At 32.3% G+C, this 20,294-nt stretch overlaps 3 protein-coding genes across 3 annotated transcripts; 2 read left to right on the top strand and 1 right to left on the bottom strand.

The window, feature by feature from the left end:
* Window positions 1-98: 98 nt before the first annotated feature.
* Window positions 99-1,247, top strand: LOC106771142 (probable 60S ribosomal protein L14). The gene is made up of 5 exons (XM_014657062.2): window positions 99-220; window positions 328-429; window positions 527-656; window positions 763-875; window positions 1,012-1,247. The coding sequence occupies exons 1-5, from the start codon at window positions 218-220 to the stop codon at window positions 1,060-1,062; spliced, it is 399 nt and encodes a 132-aa protein (XP_014512548.1). The 5' UTR covers window positions 99-217; the 3' UTR covers window positions 1,063-1,247.
* A 5,334-nt stretch (window positions 1,248-6,581) lies between these two features.
* LOC106771692 (putative protein phosphatase 2C-like protein 44) lies at window positions 6,582-9,052 on the top strand. The gene is made up of 5 exons (XM_014657697.2): window positions 6,582-6,899; window positions 7,087-7,371; window positions 7,747-8,005; window positions 8,314-8,447; window positions 8,563-9,052. The coding sequence occupies exons 1-5, from the start codon at window positions 6,870-6,872 to the stop codon at window positions 8,698-8,700; spliced, it is 846 nt and encodes a 281-aa protein (XP_014513183.1). The 5' UTR covers window positions 6,582-6,869; the 3' UTR covers window positions 8,701-9,052.
* Window positions 9,053-10,495: 1,443 nt separating this feature from the next.
* LOC106772115 (COP1-interacting protein 7) lies at window positions 10,496-19,439 on the bottom strand. The gene is made up of 13 exons (XM_014658293.2): window positions 18,936-19,439; window positions 18,636-18,818; window positions 17,934-18,054; window positions 17,813-17,852; window positions 17,645-17,697; window positions 17,509-17,564; window positions 16,753-16,905; window positions 16,424-16,623; window positions 14,201-15,735; window positions 12,925-13,878; window positions 11,600-12,005; window positions 10,941-11,006; window positions 10,496-10,805 (listed from the first exon to the last, which is right to left on the bottom strand). Exons 1-13 carry the CDS (start codon window positions 18,992-18,994, stop codon window positions 10,735-10,737), a joined length of 3,897 nt encoding a protein of 1,298 aa, XP_014513779.1. The 5' UTR covers window positions 18,995-19,439; the 3' UTR covers window positions 10,496-10,734.
* Window positions 19,440-20,294: the final 855 nt, after the last annotated feature.

Here is a 20,294-nt window from a genome sequence, read left to right as displayed (position 1 = left end):
ATTAAATATTAAAATTAAAAATGATAATATGAGGTTTGGGCCTGAGGTATGCACTGAGGCCCACGTTTACGAGGCAAGGAATAGGCTGAGAGGCCCATTTTAACGTGGATCTGAGGTTCTTTTATTAAACTACACGAAGTTGCAAACCTAAAACCCTAGATAGTGTTCCACCACCCACCCATCCACAGTCTCTGCCTCTCTGCAATTGAAGCCGAAAATGGTGATTCCTCTTCCTCTCTTCTGCATTGCACTTACCTTTTTTTTTTTTTCTTTATAGTTTTCTGTTTCTAACCTTAGCAAATTGCGTTTTCTGCGTTTCATGTTCAGCCTTTCAAGAGGTACGTTGAGATCGGGAGGGTTGCTCTCGTCAACTACGGCAAGGAATATGGGAGGCTCGTCGTCATCGTCGACGTCATTGATCAGAACAGAGTAACTCTCCACCCAAAATTTTACATTTTCTCGCTTTTTATGCTTATCCCTTTACTTGCTTTCTTATAATCAGTTTTTTTTTTTTTTTCCATAATAGGCACTTGTCGATGCCCCAGATATGGTGAGAACTCAAGTCAATTTCAAGAGGCTTTCCCTCACCGATATTAAGATTGACATTAAGAGGGTCCCCAAGAAGAAAGATCTTGTTAAAGCCATGGAGGCTGCTGGTTCGTCTTACATGTTCACATATTTATTTATTTTCTTTGTATATTATTATTATTATTATCAGTTTTTAATTGAAAATATTTGTTATGTATTTTTGATAATGAGCAGATGTTAAGAACAAATGGGAAAACAGCTCATGGGGCAGGAAACTCATTGTCAAAAAGAGAAGGGCAGCCCTCACTGACTTCGACAGGTTCAAGCTAATGTTGGCCAAGATCAAGGTATGGTTTTATTATCTTTCGTTAGAACTTTGTTGTTGTCTATAGTGGCAGTTAAATACGAGTCTTGTTTTTGGGTTTTGTCAATGTGTTTCTTGTTTATATTCATGGTAATGTTTGGATTTTTAAATTTTTGCAGAGAGCAGCTGTTGTAAGGCAGGAGCTCTCTAAGCTGAAAAAGAGCGCGTAGGCATTACTTCACGATATAATGTTCAAATTTTGTTATGATTTTTAGATTTGGTATGAGATTTTATGTAATCATTGAGACACTCGGTGAAAAGTTTCATCTTCAGATATTTATGTTAGGATTTATGATATAACTTGAAATCTTGTTGGTTTTATAATATTTATGATTGACAATTGTTTTACCCCCTAGGTAATTTGCGTACTGATTAATTTAGGCTTTGTTATATTAGATACGTTCTGCCCTCTGCTAAATACAATTGGAGTGATTCTTCAGTAACTGCTATGCAATTAGATTAGCCCAGTTAAATTTCTTCATCCATTATATTAGAATGTCTTGAATATGACATGTAATTTATTTTCATATATCGTTCATTAAAGCTACCCTCAAACCCAAAAATATTATGACATTCAGTATAGCCCTACGTTGTGCCATTCTAAATTGAGTACTTGTTTACGTTCTCTAACTTGTACATATTAAATATAACTTTTGTTTGATGTTATGAATGACAATGGTTCTTTGTGGTTGTGTCTGCTGGGAGACCATACATGAAGAAAAAAGGCTGTTCAGTTAAACGTCGGATTTTGCAATTGTTTTGAAAAAAATTGTTCAGTTAAACTCTTGTTTTTCTATCTGTTTACAAAGTAAGAGCCAAATCGTTGAGGTGTTATGTTTATTATGCTGTCAGAATAAATGCTGAAATTGTTCTTCATTCTTTGTTTTATTTCGGTTCTTGAATTTGTACGCAATGCATTTATCTCCCTTCATTCTTGTTAATTATCTCAATTTTTTTTCACTTCCATTTCCATTCAACCGAATTACCCCAATTAGCATTTTATTCATTTTCCACCTGAAATCATCGAAGCACTATTCTTTAAGTTGGAACGACGGGAACCCTTTCATTCTGTCTGAAGTTAAAATTAAAGAAGCTTAATTAGTTTTTAGAAGTAATTCTTCTTTTGTATGTAATTCAAGTATACTGGTATAACGTTGAAAAATTGTACTCTTGCACTATTTTAATTGAACTGTAACATCTCAATTATTTCAGTGATATTTTACACTAGAAATAATAGTAGTCTACAATTATTTTGATACATAAAACATCGCTGTTTTATGCAATTTGAACTATGTACGAATAATTAAATTATTACGGGTTTGAATTGTTAAATGAATAATTAAATTAAATGCTTTGTGGTTTGAATTCTTAAATCGTGTATCTAAATTATTTGAATGTTTTTAAATAAACAAGTAAAGCTTATACAAATGATATTAGAAACGTAAAGTTGAAAGAGACCTAAGTTAGTTGCAAATAAACAAGTGATGGTAATTTAACATTTGTGATTGAAGATCTTATAAATAAGGTTCATATTGATAAAAACAAGTTATTTATTAGTTCTGATAGTATTAAATGCATTTTGATTAATTATGTCCATTTCTATGATGTATTACGAGAGGTTAAACTTGTTATTTGTAGTGAAAGTATTTTAGTTTAAACAAAGTTTTTAATTTTTTTTTATATTTCTTATGGATGGTGTGATTTGTAGCATACAATACTCATGAATACGGGCACACTCATGACGTAGTAAGCTTAACACAATGATAACAAAACTTGCTATACCAACGATAATGTGTGTTAAGTTTCTCAAACTATGAATGGTTCATATAGCTTATTATACAAGCTCTTATGAGACCGAAGATAAAAGTTTTTTATCTCTCTTTTAATATTTGTTTAACTATTATCAGAACAAAGATTTGTGCTATTATTTTATATATAATCATTTTCCAAGTTTACAAGAAGATGACATGTTTGGAGAAAGGATTACCTGCAAAATCTTGAGATAGAACTGTTTGGGTCAAAGACATTTTTCTCTTTCTTATTCTTTGCACTTTTGCAATATGTGGGTCAAAGATGTTAAATAGTATTTTTCTCTTTGTCCCAACGCTCACTCAATTCCAGCACCTATGTCCATCTTGAGCATGATTATTATGTATTTTCTTTTATTGTTAAAGTAGATGGTTCGTATTCTCCTACATAAGCAATTGTTTCACCATCTTTTGATTCTTCCACTCTTAATGTTGTTTCAAAATTTTCTCATGTTCCTTGTATAAATGTTCATCCTATGCAAACTCGGTCAAAGATTGCTCTTTCTCGACAAAGAGTTCTACCTTCTCTAAGCTTACATCTGTAAAACAAGCTCTTAATGATCCACATTGGAAAGTTGTCATTCACTAAGAGTACGATGCATTATTAAGTCAAAAAAACAGTTGATGTGGTTTCTTTACCTCATGGGAGAAAGGTTGTTGGTTGTCAATGGGTGTTTAGAGTAAAGGAAAATGTTGATGGCTCTACTAACATATATAAAGCCCCGTTCAGTTGCTAAAGATTTTCATTAAGTTCATAGTTTTGACTTTCATGAAACATTCTTTCCAATGGTTAAGCTGATCATTATTCGTATTATTCTTACAATTGCACTTTCTAATATGTGAAAATTGTTTCAGTTTGATGTTAATAATGATTTTCTCAATGGGTTCTTAGATGAAACTATGTTTATGCAGCAACCACTAAGGTTTGTAGTTATTGACAAACTTAATATTTAACAAGCAAGTTTAAACTTCATCTAATTCTAGTTATTGACGAGATGTAGTCTTCACTAAACTTGAATTTTTTTTTTGTCCTGCATTACTTAAACGACAATGATCTATGTTAGCCATTTACAAAATACTTATCTTATATGGTACATTTCATTCATACAAAATAAAAAATAAAAAACATTAACATTAACATGATTTAGCATAAATTTATCTGTAGAAACTGAGTTTATTATGAACAAAAAACTATAATTATCCAACGGAATCACTTAATTTAGAAGGAAATATGTTAAATTTAAACTTTTCAAAAGTCAGAATAGAACCAAAGTATGAATTATAAATTTCAACAGAAATTCTAATTCAAGCATGGATTACATTTGTAATCTAAAAAAATATGTAGATTAAATAATGATGGTAAACTTGAAATATTAAACAAAATGTTTCCGAAAAGAGACTTTTTAGATATATTCTTTAGTAAAAATGAACGTAAGTAAGTTATAAATATTTACTTATAACGGTAAAAATAAATAAATTACGTATTATACAGTTTACTGTTAATAACAAAAAATCTACAAAAACATAAAACAGTCAATAACTGGTTAAGTTGGTGAAGAACCAAAGAAGAATGCTCAAACTCGAGTAATGTTTTGTTTTTACTAAATGAATCTAAACTACTTTTTTTCTTTCTTAATTTTAAAAATGTTTTAATTCTATAACATTTAAAAATAAATAAACCCATGTATAAGATACGTTTTATATAAATTGCCATCATTTAATCATTCATTATGATTTGTTGTGTGTAAACGATTTAATATGATCCTTTTATGTTAATTTAAAACTTTACTAAATTTTTATAAGTTTATAAATAATTTTATTTTTGCTATATGAAAATAAAAAAAAAAATCTAGTTAATGCTAATTCAATTATAATCGAACATTTAAACAGTAAAGTAAGTAAAGTAAAGCCTTATTTGGTTTAATTATTAATCTTATCTAAAAGGAAAAAATCCTTTTAACAACATTTTTTAAAATTTTTTTGACAATGTATATGTGACAGTTTGTGATTAATCCGTTTTAAATATTTTTTTAAACGTAAATTCAAATAGGCCAATAAAATGATGACACTTTCTGTTATTAAAAAAATTGTCAAAAAGTGTTGTGAAAATATCATCATCTATCTAAAACTACTTAACTTAAACTTGATTTCCAATTTTATATACACGTTACTTTAAAAACTTGAAAAGAGAATTCCATAATAATTTAAAATAATTATATTCAAACAAAATGGTTGTAGACAAAAATAAAAAAATGTTTTAAAATAAAAGTGGCGTTTTATATAAAAATGTAAATAAATAAGAAGTTGCACTTGCACCACTTTTCCAGCTTGAAGAATGGTACATGAATTTGAAATACATGGAAGCAACTGAAATAAGTAAACAATTATAATTATACCAAACTAATACTAAATATGTAAACCAACTCACATTCAAGATATTCATCTGCCATTTGTCATTCTCCCACGATTTTCTGCAATTCTGTTTACTCTTTTCATTCACATAATCAGAAAATTTGAACTTCACTTTGTTGCAGATTCTAAACATGGTCAACCTTTATTGTTTCTGACACCGACTTTATAAATAATTTAGAATCTACAATTGACTTTTTAATTATCTAATTTTTTTAATGTTTCCTCTCTTATATATGTTTTTATTTTACACATTATTTTTTCTGTTCTTTTAACTATCAAATACTTTTATATTTTTCATTGAATTCTTTGTAATATTTTTGTTTTTTTCTTAACTATGCCTCGCTTCCATTAGTTATTTTATGATATTCTTTTATAAAATTAGATAACATAGCTAATTGAAAAGGTTCCAGCATCTAATTCCACAAAAAATATGATTTATTGTAAGTTTTCAGTGGTAAAAGAATTAAAATTAGAAATTAAAGATAAGTTCAAAATCTATTTTGTTTATTAAAATATTTATTTACGAGTATCAATCAGGTACATTTTATTTAATTGAAATGTTAATTATTTATTATGAATCTTAATTAAGCCCGGATAAAATATTTATTTAAAAGTTAAATATTTTTTATTTTTTAATTTAATCTTTGAAATTAATATTTTTTTTTTAATTTTAATTCAATTTAGTCTCTCAAATTTATACATGTAAATGTGTATTTTTAATCAAATTATATTAAATTTATTTAAATTTTTAAATACATTTCATAATAATAATATTTTATACATTTTTTTAATATTATTAAAAAAATATATTTAAAATATCAAATAAACATAATAAAAATTAGTTAAAAAAATTAAATTCGACTAAATTAATCTGAAAAGAAAATTAATTCTAATTTTTAAAGAAAAAAACATATTTAATAATGATATAAGTTCAAGATCTGTTTTCTTTATTAAAATATTTATTTACGAGTATCAATGAGAGTACATTTGATTTAATTGAAATGTTATTTATGTATTATGAATCTTAATTACGCCGGATAAAATATTTATTTCATAATGAGACATGAAAAAGTCAACCGATCTCTCTATAGTTAATGCTTCCTACTGTTACACATTTCCAACGTAGAAAACTGAACAACAAATCTCAGAAAATTCTTAGTGGTCACTGAACGGAATATTCGACATGTTACCCAATTAATTAGCATACTTAAATTTCAATTTTCTTAATTAAAAAATAAAGCTTCACGCCCTTGACTTAAGTCTTTTTCAAACTTTCCTCCTAAATTACAATTAAAGCTAATTAATTTTCTCATTTAAGCAGCTCTACGGTTCTTGACTCAAGACCTTTCGTTTCACTAAACGGTACGGGGTATCTTTGAGTTCAAGTTTTTTTTTCTTTACCTTTTCTTTTTTCTTGGCAATCTTCTTCTAGATTCTGGCTAAAAGTTTGAACCAAGAAAGTGGTCAAAGAGAAAATTCCAAATTTCTAAAAGTTTTAATTGCTAGGCTTAATGCATGATTGAATTCCAATTCAGTGGTCTTTACTGTTGTGTACGAATTATCAACCCATTAGAAGCACTTTGTGATCAGTGCTAGGGAGAGAAGAAATTGTCAACCCCATTTTTTACTTCTCCAATATATTAACGTTACGCTTCATCTTATCTTCTATCTAGAAATTTTGATTTGCTAACTTTTCTGATCACCATTTGCATGAGTTCAGATTTTTGTAAAAGTCTGATGAAGCAATAGAGAAAAACATGGGATTCTATCTTAATCTCAAATTCAAGGTAAGCCAATCCTGTTCTTGTTAAATTAAGTCTCTATAGAATCCATGAGAAGCATATTAATGCGAATTATCTTTGTGTACTGTCCCTTTTTTGTGTTTTTTGTTTTTCCTTGATTTTGCTAAATGCTGAATCGTTGCAAGAATTGGTCATTTACAGCAAGAGCTAATTTATCTATTGGTTTGAGCAGGCCTTTCGGTTGAAACGGTTTCTGCTTGGACATGGACGCAGAAAAAGAAAGCAGAAGATGGCAAAGAAGCCCTCGTGGATGATGCCAATGACATATGGTTATCATGTGGTGGAACATAATATGAGCAGAGATGATTCTGATAACTCAGACTTTGATTCAGTTGTGGCACAGAGAGAGGAAATGAATCAAACAGAGTTGTGGTATTTTGGAATCTTTGATGCACTGATTGGAGACAGGGTTAGCAAGTACATGCAGTCTCATTTCTTTGACAAGAAGCTTCAAGAGGTTATCTATCACTTCATTTCTCATACATTTTACTTTGTTGCACCAAGCTTGTGCATTTTCAGTGAAAGTACTTTTAATTAGTTAACAAAGGCTTCTGCTATAGCACTTGATCTAAATATTGGTTACTTTGTCTTGGAAATTTCTCCCATTATCCGTTTCTGTACAATTTTGAAAAGGAAAAGTAACATGGGAAAGAAGAAAAGCATGCTATACATGGCAATATAAGTAGGTTCAATTACGGATTATGAAAAGTTTTCCTTTAATTCGTCACATAATCATGACATATGTCAAAGATAGGTAAAGATTGAGCGGCTTTATTCATAAATTCCTACTTGTGGTTTCTTCTGTACTGAATGTTTTGTATTTACATGTCAGACTCGTTTAAGCAGTAAAAGTAAGGAAGCTCTGAAGAGAGCTTACCATGGCGTAAGAGCAAAGATTAGAGAGGAACACAAATTAGAGGAGACGTGCAGAATGGGTTCGGCATCTGTTATACTGATAAATGGAGAAAAACTTGTAATAGCCAACATGGGGGATTACAGAACTGTTGTGTGCAGAGATGGAATAGCTCATCAGACAACTGGCACATACCGACGATTAGAAAAAATGCACTGGTCTCGCCGACTCTTTGCAGGTATATTATATAATACAAAAGATGTATATGTCATTATGAGAATGTCTTCCCACTTTGGAAAAGGTAAAAACCAATGCTAAAAGGAGGCAACTACATACTCATTTGCTGTTTCACTGTTTTTAAAAGTTCATATAACTTCTGTCACACATGCTACCATGAGAACCCAAAATTCCTACTCAGAAGATGTTATGTTAGAATTACATTTAACTGATATATGTTTTCACAGATTGTTTTTGTTTATCAGTTAATGGCACATCTTTTTGATTCACACATCTCATAATGTATACTATACATGTGTTTTCACAAAGGATGCATGCTGGGACGTCAATCAGGAAATGCAGCAGGTGCAAAACATTCTAGAGGCTCCGACTTTGTGGTTAGAAGTGAAGTGCTTGATTCTGGTACTGAATTTTTGATATTAGCAAGCAATGGCATATGGGAGGTAAGATTTTATATAAACCATCATTACATATTATAGTACTCAATACTTAACTGCAATAATTTGTTGGGAATAAGCAAAAGAAAGTAATTGGAAGTGAATCTGCATATATGTGTAGGTGATGAAAAACCAAGAGGCTGTGAATCTGATCAGTCACATAGAGGATCCACAAGAAGCAGCTGAATGCTTGGCAAAAGAAGCTTTAATTAGGATGACCAAAAGCAACATCTCATGCTTAATCATTCGTTTTGACTGATACCTTATCATGCAGTCCTAAAGGCAGATAAAGATTTTTCCTTAAAGCATGCGGCAAAAGTATTGGTCCAGCTTCATCATGTTACTTCTCTTCTATAACAGAAAATAGTTCTCATTGATACAAGATCAAAACCTTTCCTCGCCCACTCCATTGCTTAGCTTTATACAAGAGTTTGTATACAATTAAATTAAGATTAACGGATAAAAATTCCTTTTCTAAGTAAAAACACTTCTTTTCTTGTATATTTTTGAACGACCTTTTGAATGTCTAGATCTAGAATAGAACCAAAGATACCTATGGTAAGCATTCAATGATTGTGTGAATACATTTGTTTAAGAAGCAGAAAAATTCATTTGAGAAGGAACTATATATTACATTATATCTTCCTCTTTTGAGACCACTATATGTGAACACACACACTTCATGTAGAACTTTGCAAAGAGTTAAATGCATGCAACAAGTCTTCTACAACAATGGGGTCTTCGGTGTCCATTTCTCTGGTGTAAACAAAGTCATAAGAGTGTTTTATTTACAGATACATACATATTTTACGCTTCGATTATACAAACTTATTACCTCTCTTTTTACTTTTTTTTCTTTCTTTCTCGCCAATAATCCTGACATGGTTAAAGCCGAAAAAATGTTTTGCATTCAGTATATTTAAAATACTACATTTGACCCCTTCATAGTAATTAACAATTGGTCTGGTGATTATTATAATTACCCTTACTATATTGATTTTTGTGAAAATATGTTCCTATGGGAATTTGAATGAGTTAGTCTTGTGTTGGTCATGTTTCTAATTTTAAAATGTTATTCAGATCAAACAGAAAGATACGATCCTATTTTCTAGTTTTAGGAAGTTATCTGTTTAATTTTAAGATTAAGATATTGTTAGAATAAAGTCATGGATGAATATTATTGAAGTTTGGTCTCCTAAAATATATCGTTTGGATAAACACTTGCTATTTGGTATGATGCATTCCAATCTCATTTTTATTTTTTTTTATTAAATAACCGCTATTTGCACTATTATTAAAAATATAAACAAAATAATAATTAATCGCTGATGCATCTTTTAACTCAAGTTTAAGTTGAATTGAGTGTTAATCACTGAACTTTAGCATTATGGATTTGGATATAGATGGCTTATAAGTTAATATTTAGAGAAAATAAATTAAGTTGGTTAAATATATGCATTTTTGCTACTTATAACAATAAAAATTATATCATAGGAGACCAAAGTAATGTCATCCACATTAGATGACATTATAGCAAAACTACATTTTAAGCATAATCATTGTATTAGGATAAGTTAAGATACACTGATCAATAGAATTTGTGATTATTTTGGTTTCCAAAAGTCTCAAGCTTAATTCATACGACAATCATTTCCAGATTTTTTTTTTGTGGACTAGAATCTCAAGCTTAATTTTTTGTCAAATCAGAATGAAACCACAACTCTTAACTTTTGCGCTTAATAATTTTATTATAAGAAAATTATAATAAAACATTAATGATTGGTGAGATTTTTAAATTGAACACCTTAGTTTTCTTGTGAACTCAAAAAATGCTAGTTAAAACGATTTTTTTTAAAGAAAAAAAATTGCAATACAAGCAATTTAAGGTAAGAAACTTTATATCATATTAGTGTGGATTCCAACCAAGTAGAAAAACTGGTGACAATCAAGAATGTTGCGAGTAAATATATATTTTGAGCACCCTCCAACACTGTTAGTTCAGATTTATATAAAATCACAATCTTGTAAGATATATATTTTTGTCAGATAAATAATTCAGTAGAGAAAACCCTCGTTAATCCAGAAATATGTATAATGTAAAATGAAATCAGGTTGGAATAAAATATACAAATTACTTGGGCATATGCACAGCAAAACACAAATATACAACAACCAATTTCATAGCAATATTGCCCAGTCTTCTTTTCTAGCCAGACTTTGGAAAAATATAAAAAGAATCAAGTAAAGGATCTAGCTTGTCACTGCATCAATCTTTCTAACAGAACCCACTCTATCAAGCCATCATTATCCTTTTTTCGTTGTTCTTGCTTCTGAATGGGGATAGCAAAGAAAAAGAACGCGAAGCTGCACAACAATATGTTTGCCAAGTCAACAATCAGAAAAGGATGGAGATGAATTAGGAAGAAAAGGGGGCACACTGATAACTGAAATAGTCTATTCAAATCCACTAAAGAAAATTTAGGATGAAGTGAGCCTTACACTTTTGTTGACTTGTGCTGGCAGTGGGTGTTTCATCCTGAGAGATCAAGTTCTTTAAAGTGTGAACTGAAAAATAACACGTAATATGGTGATCAGTTTAGGTACATAAACGCAATTATGAAAATAACATAAGTGTACATGAGAAGGCCAATAAGATCTAGTTGTTTGGTTATGTAGTATAGCGAAATACACTTTTGCCAAATCAGTCTCAGTTATCTAAATTTACAGTAAATCACTGAATGGTGTAGGCTACTGACATTTTTTAATCAGTTATACATTGTTTATTTTAATCTATGAACTCTAATGTACACTTTGAATTTGAAGTTCTAGTGAAAACAATGTCATTCCTGAACATTAGGATCCAGGTTATTTAAGTGAACAGTGGTAAGCATACCTTAAAGTTCCAGATAAATCAATTTTTTTTTTTGTTACAGGTAACTGAAGTCGGACAGAAAATCATTATGCAGTAGTTTCCGAGGAATTTTTAACTGAATAATTAATTAATTAGTCAAGAATACACTGAAATGATATAATCTTGCTTGACTCTTCTAAACCATAGTTTAGTTCTGTTCACACAAAGCTCACAAACACCTTTCCTTTTTATATATGTCCTTTAAATAGCTTATAAAGAACAAGGGAATATATGACTAGCAAATTACCTTCATTAGAGGAACCATTGTTTCCAATCTCATCAGCCTCGGAACCATCTATGCTGACATTATCTGATTCCGAGCTGCGTTCAGCAACGGACCTATGACTCTTTTTTCCAAACTTTAGCAATCGTCTAAACCCTTTGGAAGATGACTCTTTTACCTGAGGCTTCTCAATTGCTTCAGGAATCTTCTCAAGTGTTGAGTTCCCAATGTTAGACACGTGTGCTTTAGCAGTATCCACACCAATTGCTGCGGTCTCTAAACTTGTGGGTGCTGCTTTACCATACTCACTATTTCTAGTACTAGGATCCTCCATGGAAGAAACTCGAGCATATGGGGCTTGATATGTTTCCCCAGAAATACCAAGACTGGATGATTTTGAAGGTTCTCTCTCTGTATGGTCCATTTTGACCTGATTTTGGATGATATTAAATTCGAATTTAGCTTATGAACCAGTAAAAAGGTATTCATTAAGAATTTTAAAAAACATATATATCTGGAGATTGACTACAATAAAATCAAAAGTTCTTGCTCATATACAGTTAAGGTTTAAAATAACACGTAATTGTTGAAATTTAAAATCAACTATCAGCAAATTTCTAATTATCATAGAAATAAACATACTTATTTTCCAGACATAATTTAATATTTTAATTGTATAATAAATTAAATGTGAGGGAAAAGAAAAATTTTGAACACTAGAAGTACATGGTAGGACAAAATGACAAATCTTCTGAAAAAGGGAGGATGCTGATTTGTGAATGGACCAATGGGTTGCATGAGTGGAAATATTAGCAACTGTTCTACAGTTGAGATAGCAAGGGTTAGAGATCACAGATCAACTAAAAGTATGACTAAATTATAATATATAAGTGAGTAGAAACCTCATCTTATAATCAGTTTTGTAAGGTTGAGTCAAAGTTCCTAAGAGACAAGTTACACAACAACCATTCCTTGAATCAACAACGGTGGGAGTTTCAAACCCTACACCACACCACCCAAAACTGAACTAAATCTTTTGGTATTATAAGGCTATTTCCACAGTTTGCAACAAAACATAGAATTGTAAGTACATCCTTGGCAGAGGTAAAAATAGCTTGTAGGAAATATAACATACTAGGTGCAGTTTTCAAGTCTATAATAAGTAATACGGGAGGAATATAGATGGCATTAAGAGATTATTGAGACTATTTTACAGTAAGTAATACTTACTGTAAAAATAGCAGCAGAACAGTTCTCATCCTAGAAGTTTTTTATGCCCTCTACAAGTGTATGAACTAACCAAGGCAGTTAAACCATCTCCAAAGCTACCATAAGTTACGAATACGTACCTCAGTATATATGGATTGAAGGTGTGATTGGCTCTCTGAGGTTTCTTTATCAATTATATCCATGCTTAATGGTGAGACAGGAGCACGAATAGCAGCATAATTAGATGCTATCTCTGTTTTTTCAGTTACTTCATCGTTATCATATTGTTTATCTGGTATCTCAAAATTTTCTTCTGCATTATGAATAGGAGGGGCATATGGTCTCTCACACTCGAGCATCACAACAGTCTTTTCAACTACAGGATTGTCATCTCTATCACCATTGGATGAAGTACCAATATCTTTTTTCTTTGACATGGTACCTTGTGAAGCCATGGAAGACCTGCTATCATTCAACTTATGTCCCTTGTCTTTGACTGATGTTCTGTTCTGAGGAATGTCACTAGCTTTGGCTGTTCTAATTTTCAGTTCTGGAAGGGCTGCTGTCTTGCTTTTATCATGACTCACAATTGCAGAAATCTTTTTGCTCTCGGGACCATCAGCTGCTTTAGCCTTTGATATTGTTCCTGTTGCAAGTGGTTTAACTGAGGAAGTCTGACGAATGGCACTGACTTTTGGTTCTGACAATCTTCTAATCCTTCTCATTGATGCTTTAGTATCAGTTGCACTATCATCCTTCTCTAGCTTAGATTCGGGTAAAGAAGACACCGATCGGCTTAATTTGTTATTATCCAAGTGGCTTCTAGAAATCAATCTGCTGGTTTTTGACAATTTCAAAGAATCACTAGATTCAACAGATGCAGTTCTGATGGGGAATCTTTGAAGGGGTGACGATGCTCCTGGCACTGAATCACTAAATTTAGACCCTTTATGAAAGCTTGGTGAAAGTTTCGTTGAAAGTTGTTTCTTGGTAAGCTGTGATGGCGATGGTGTAGTGGTTGAGCTGCTCTTGGCAGCAATCCTCTTTTGCCTCTCCATCTTTAAGGCTTCTAGGCGTTTAATCTCTTCCTCTTCCTAATTATTATAAATGAAAGAAATAATCAATGCTGAATAACAGATGAACAGAAGGCATATTAAAACAGAACTCAATCATACGTTTAAAAAGGATGGATAAGAGTTTAATTAAAACAATGTTAACCATTCAGTTTGCTTGTGTAAAGTAAGATTTACCCTTATCACCTCTCATGCTCTTAGTCTCACCACATATGTCCCTCAGAGTAATGCATATATAAAGTTGCCTCTAGATTAAATGTTACACATCCATTTTAAGCTAATTGTATGAAATAGAAACACAAAGGTGAGAGGAGGCTGGGAGCTATAAGATAGAAGTGAGTACCTTCTCTTTCTTCATTTTCTGGAGATCAGCTTTGTAGTTCCGTAAGCTCTCAGCACGGGCTCGTGCTTCATCCAGAGGACTAAGTTTAGAAGTTTTCCCTCTCCTTATTGGTCCACCACTCTTTCTTCTATCAGCATTGTTTGGGGTAACTTTAGATTTGGGCTCCTTATCCAACTTCTTAGATCCCGGTTTGGTGTCAGTTTCTACCTCTTTGTTCTTATTTTGTAAAGTACTACCAGCCTGGGCCTGCATTTCATAGTCGAAAGCAGGGTCATAACTCATCGATCCCCTTTCAGCTCCTCGTTCAGGCAGCATACTCAATTCATCCAGCTCGTTACTAATATTGTTTATCACAGCAGAAGACTTCTCTTCATTTTTCCGCACATTTGGGATCTCAGAATCCATGTCAATAGCATTTCTCTCAACAATTCCTGCATCATTGACTTCTATTGATCTATGTTCTAATATGTAGGAATCATCATTCATATCATGAAACAACTTCCTTTCTAGTTTATTGCTTGAATAACCTAGTGAAGTTTCCATATCTGAGGAAGGGTAAGCATTGCTGAGTTCACTTTCTTGTTTGGAAATGATAAAATCATCACCGGCAGCCTTTCTGTAACCACTCCTTTTCCCATATACTTCAAAAGATTGTGCATCATCTCCAGACCGCCCATCACCAGATTGTCCTGTTCTTGCAGATAACAATAAATCATTATTGGATCTCTTAGGCATGTGAGTCAATCCTTTGCTAATGCTATGCATATCTAAAGAAGAACTTCCCTGACCTTCATGCACTTCCCTTTCAGTAAAAACTAAAGGATCATTGACATCCATGTGTTTTTTTCTTCTCATGTTATTCAACTCTTCCAAATCAAATTGGTCAGGATCAATGGTATGCCTATCATCGTCAGCATCTCTTAGTAAACAGTTTTCAAATGCTTGCCAGTGGCCTCCATCTTCATCCTTCCCCTGGTCTGTTTTTTCCCTATCAGGCGAATCCAATTTCCTCAAAGCTTCTTTTCTGGAGTCCCTTCTCTTTGAGGTCTTCACAGATTCCTTATTATCTTCATTGGTTTCTGAGGCAGAATCTGAATGTGATCCACTGTCAGAGGAATTTTCTGCCTTTGTAATGTAATTGATGTTCCGAATCACCACCATGCCAGATTTCTTCCCTGATCGCCTATCCTTCTTCCGTCGACCTCCAGTATGTGCACCATCCCTCTCTATATCTACTTCGTCCGTCAATTCTGATTCAGTATTGCTGTGTCTGCTATCCATTGAATGTCTTCTGCGTCCATTACTTTGACCAGCAATTAGTCTGGGGTCCTCCATGGGAAAATAATTTGGCTGCATAAATGGACTGTTTCCTGGATATGCTTGATAGTAGGGTATGCCCTGCACTGGACATGGCTGAAAGACTGGTACAGCACCTGGAGGAGAATGAATAGGCCAAGGAGAGAACATGTGCGGAAATTGACCTTGAATATTATCTTGGTTTCCTATTGATGGTTGGCGGTCCATCAGAGGCACTTCTGGAAATGTGTATAAATAAAAATGTTTAGGTATGTTTCTAATTAAGAAAAGGGCAAGACATGGATGATTTATCAACATTTAAAAATTCTCAGCAGAGGAATCAAACCATTATCTTACAAGAAATGAGAATTATAAGTGAGATATCATGTCTTAACAATTTGAACAAGTAGACTTGACTTTGTAACTGGACAGGCAGCAGATCAATCTATGCTTAGTGTGCAACACATCTCGTAACTTTGGTTTAGATTTGATTTTGAGACTGATTCTAATAGTCCAAGGCATTACTTGTCCACAATCCATAACTAGGGCTATTAGGATTTTATTTTGGGTGTGACTCAAGGGCTATTAGTTAGTAGGCATGGAAACGGACCAAGCAAAGCTGTGCCATGTTATATGGGACAAGCCCTTACTTTTCCACATCAGAAAACAAGATAAGAAAACAGACAGGGAAAGCAAAAATAGATAGAAGGATTATCAAAATCAGCCATTCAGGTAGACCAATTTCAGCGTACAGGCCTCTATATTCTTTGAAGTGTAAGTTTAATGTCTTAAAAAATAAGAAGGAAAAGGAAACTGTTAAGAGCAGGTTTGGTCCAAACGTGTATGGGCATTTAAAAAAGTGTAACGAGTTTTACAAATGTAAATACATCAAGCCATGAACAATTCATAAGTTCATGCAGATTGTACCTGAACTTGCTTTCCCATCATTACTCCCAGAGTCCAATTCAGTATGGGACGCTGAGACCATATTGGGAAGTATAATGCCAGAAGCATTCAATGCAGAGAAGTCTGAGCGATTGGACATCGTTTCAGCAGCTTCAATTTCAAGCCATTGTCCAGTTTCATGTTTTCTTCTCCAAAGATCCCTGAATTTTGTGCATGCATCCCTGACATGTAACAAAAGTCAGCATAAGCAACATCATACAGCCCATATGTATATTATGGGTCAATGAATGAAGAACCCAACAAATATGTAAGGTCATTGGTCTATGAAAAAAAACGAAAAGTTGTCTTACTTCATGCGAGATGCTCCAAAACATTCAGCAAATGACATCAAAGGCGGTATATGGTCCTCATCAAAACCAGCAGCAACAGCACGAGCAAATGCCATGCCTTGCTCTTTCTGCAACGCTGACTTACGCGTCTCTAGGACTTTCAGAAGATGAACTCTAATACACGAGAAGTGAACAAGTTAAGAATATTTTTCATATAGTGCAAAGAACCTATATTAATAAAATTATGAATCATATTTATATACACACAGCTCAAACCAACAGAGCTTTGGCTAAAAACTTGTAACAATGCAGAAATAGTTGTTCCAAAAGCTTAAACAATAATAGAGGCAATAAACAACACCTCCTTTTTGTATACCTGCTCAATAATCATAAAAAAAATATAAATGCATAGCTTTCCAACATGCTACTTTCAGTACTCGCAGATAGTCAATAATACTCAACAGATAATTATCAACTAAAAACTTATGGTCAAGCTTATATATGAATCACCAACAAAAATGTTTCTGTCTGACTCGTAACAGGGATGCTCAAACTAAAAGTAGCTTTATCAGATTTTAATTGATTTTTCGAAGTAATTCCAGTGGCAGCCTTCCATGTTGTTATATATTTTCTTTACTCGCTTCATGTGTATTCTAGGAAGAGCATTAACTGATAGACTTTCAAACATGATTTAATCATAAACAACTTAAACACTATATTTTTATACTGAGACATGGTCGTAGAAAATGGTGAAAATGTAGGACAGAAGGAATTTACTTTGAGTTTCCTTCCGATGTGGTGGTTCCGTTAGCTTGAGGAGGCTGTGCATCAGGCTGGCACATAATCATGGGACTGATAAGAAAATAATAAAATGTATGAAAGAATAGGTATTAATTATTTAAAATCCACTAACCTTGTAAAGTACAATTGCTCTCTCCTCATTATTGTCCTGCTGAGTCCTCCTGCCTGTGCAAAGCAGCTAGTTTTATTAGCTGTAATCAATCATAAAAACATAGCAGCGCTTCAAATACACCTATAATTGTTCGATACAAGTTAGTTGTATTTGTTCTTTCGGTAGTACCTTCAATGTTTTCAACATGATTCGTTTGATTTTCTTCCACCTGCACAGATACTCCACTACTGAAACAGACTTTTGAGTGCTAGGGAATGAATCAAATAGAGTATGCTAGATATTTACATACAGTGCTAATTCCCAGGGAATTATTTCCCTGAATAGCAATTGCCTCTTCAATTTGTAAGATTTCTGATTCTACAGTATACACACGTTCCAATATCTCGGGAGTGCTCACAAAACGAACGAACCTACAGAGGGAGAGCAAATTAGTCCAGTAGGATAACTTTAAGTCTCTAACAAACTTACAGTAAAAGGTGTCATAATATATATGTTAATTTCAAAACATGGTTTCACTACGATTTCGTTAGCACTTTCCTTTGATTTGGAAAGAGTAAAACAAAAAGGGATATACAATGTCAATAATTTCTGGCTGCTTTCCTTCTTTAATTGTTTTCTCTTTCAATACATAATACATCTTCAATTACAGTTCTTTCTAGCAGTTTAATTATAATTCCTAATTTGTACAAGCTAAAAACGAAAAATATAATAATACAAAATCATCAGGCAGATTTTGTTCGTTAAATAAAAGGAAACAACAATTATAATAACGGATCCCACATTCGAACCATGACAAGCATACATTAATTTTAGTCCAATATCACACCGACTAGAAGTGTGAATTGACTTTCAAACTGGTGGAATGGAACCATTTTGAGCACTGGATACAATACATAATGTCAATGATAATCTCTAAGAAACGTGTTTAAAAGGTATCAGCTTTCAATCTCTACTGAACCCAACGATAAACCAAAGAACTAAAAAGTCAAACCTTTCAAGAGTTCCCTTGGTAAACCACGACGTATCACTGTTACCATCAGGTGGCTCGAGAACAATTGAATAACCACCCTTGTCCATCTGATTCTGAGCAGCCTTCAAGTGGGAAAGAAATGGACTGAGCAAGCCTGAAGCAATCTTCTCCTTCTTTCCATTAACAATTATAACCAAGTCAAACCTGATTTACAGAAGAATCAAACAAACCCACAACACAAGTCAGGCTATAAACAAAACGTCAATGTCTCAATGAGGTTTTATATAGATTACTTAAAGACATAAAATGATTATCCATTACCTTGTTCTAGTGGGTGTGAGCTGAAACACAGCTGAATCCAACCTTGTCGAAGCGTTCATTGTTTCGTACAAAGTAGCAAGCGGAGAAACTGAGGCCAATAACCCAGAAACTGGGTTTTCACTAAGATCAGAGATTGCAAATCACAAAGGGACTAAAAGAATCAATCACAGACCAAAAATGGGCTCAGCGAAAAAAAGAGAAACTTTTCTGCATTAAAAAGAGTGTTTAGTCTCAGGACTCAGAAGGAATAAAATAGAAAGGGAGGTTATGAGGTAGAGACGGTGAGAGAGAAAAAGCATCCAAAGATTGTTCTGTGTTGTTCTTCCTCTTTGGATACCTCCTCCAGGGTGACCAACCAATATCGATTTTTCTAATAGGATGCAAATAACGGAAAAGTTGAGGGCAAAACGGGAATTGGGAAAAGTGACAGAAACTATTGGAGGCGCCGAAGGCTGACAGTGACATCCTCAGATGTACAGAACCCAATTTGTAGCAATCGAGGGGTGTAGGAAAGTACTATTCTACCCTCTGCCATTTTTAATTATCCACTCTGCCCTGTTTGGTGACTGCCAAGTTGGCTACCAGTTTCAACTGTGCCTTCATTATTAACTAATCACTTTCACTTAAAGCGCTTTCCCTCTTGACTTTATAATCCGAAGTTAAAGAAACAGACAAGATTCATCACAAGAAGTTCTGGTCTTTATTTCTTTTTCCTTTTTTTTTCTTCTTCTTTACATTATTATACAGATAATTTGCATAATTATACAGATGTACTTTCAATATTTAAACAACACTTGCAAAAATAAAGAGTTTTAAATGTTATAATTTTGACAACTTTTTTCTATAAAAAGTTTCATTTATACGAAAATTGATTTTAATCTATAAAAAAAATATTTTAAAGTTATTATGAATAAAACTGTAGCCATAAATTTGACAAAAAACAATAATGATTTATATATAGAGTAATTTTGTTTATAAAAAAATTTAATTGTTAATTTATGGTGACTAGTATTTATTTAAAGATATTTTATAGTTATTAATATAGTCTTTAGCTTGGTTTTGTAAATATATATTGTTTAATCATTTTAACTAGTAAGACCATTATTATTTTATTTATTTGATTTTATGAATTAATAAATGTGATTTTTTTTTAATATGAAATGTTATTGATGTTAACAGAAAACGATAAATATTTTTTATTGGGTTTCCTTGATAACTTCTACATTATGTTTACAATAAGGGAACGGTCCCACACACTTAATTATAACAGTCATTTATTTTCTTTTTTAATATAAAAAATAAATTCATTGTTTCTTTTATTGACTATAATAATTATTTCATGTTAATCATAAAAATTTA

Source organism: Vigna radiata, chromosome 8 (genome assembly GCF_000741045.1).
Source record: "Vigna radiata var. radiata cultivar VC1973A chromosome 8, Vradiata_ver6, whole genome shotgun sequence".
In the NCBI taxonomy this organism is placed as follows: domain Eukaryota; kingdom Viridiplantae; phylum Streptophyta; class Magnoliopsida; order Fabales; family Fabaceae; genus Vigna; species Vigna radiata.
The sequence above is the reverse complement of the archived record's forward strand: the minus strand, read 5'-3'. Positions and strand labels throughout refer to the sequence as shown.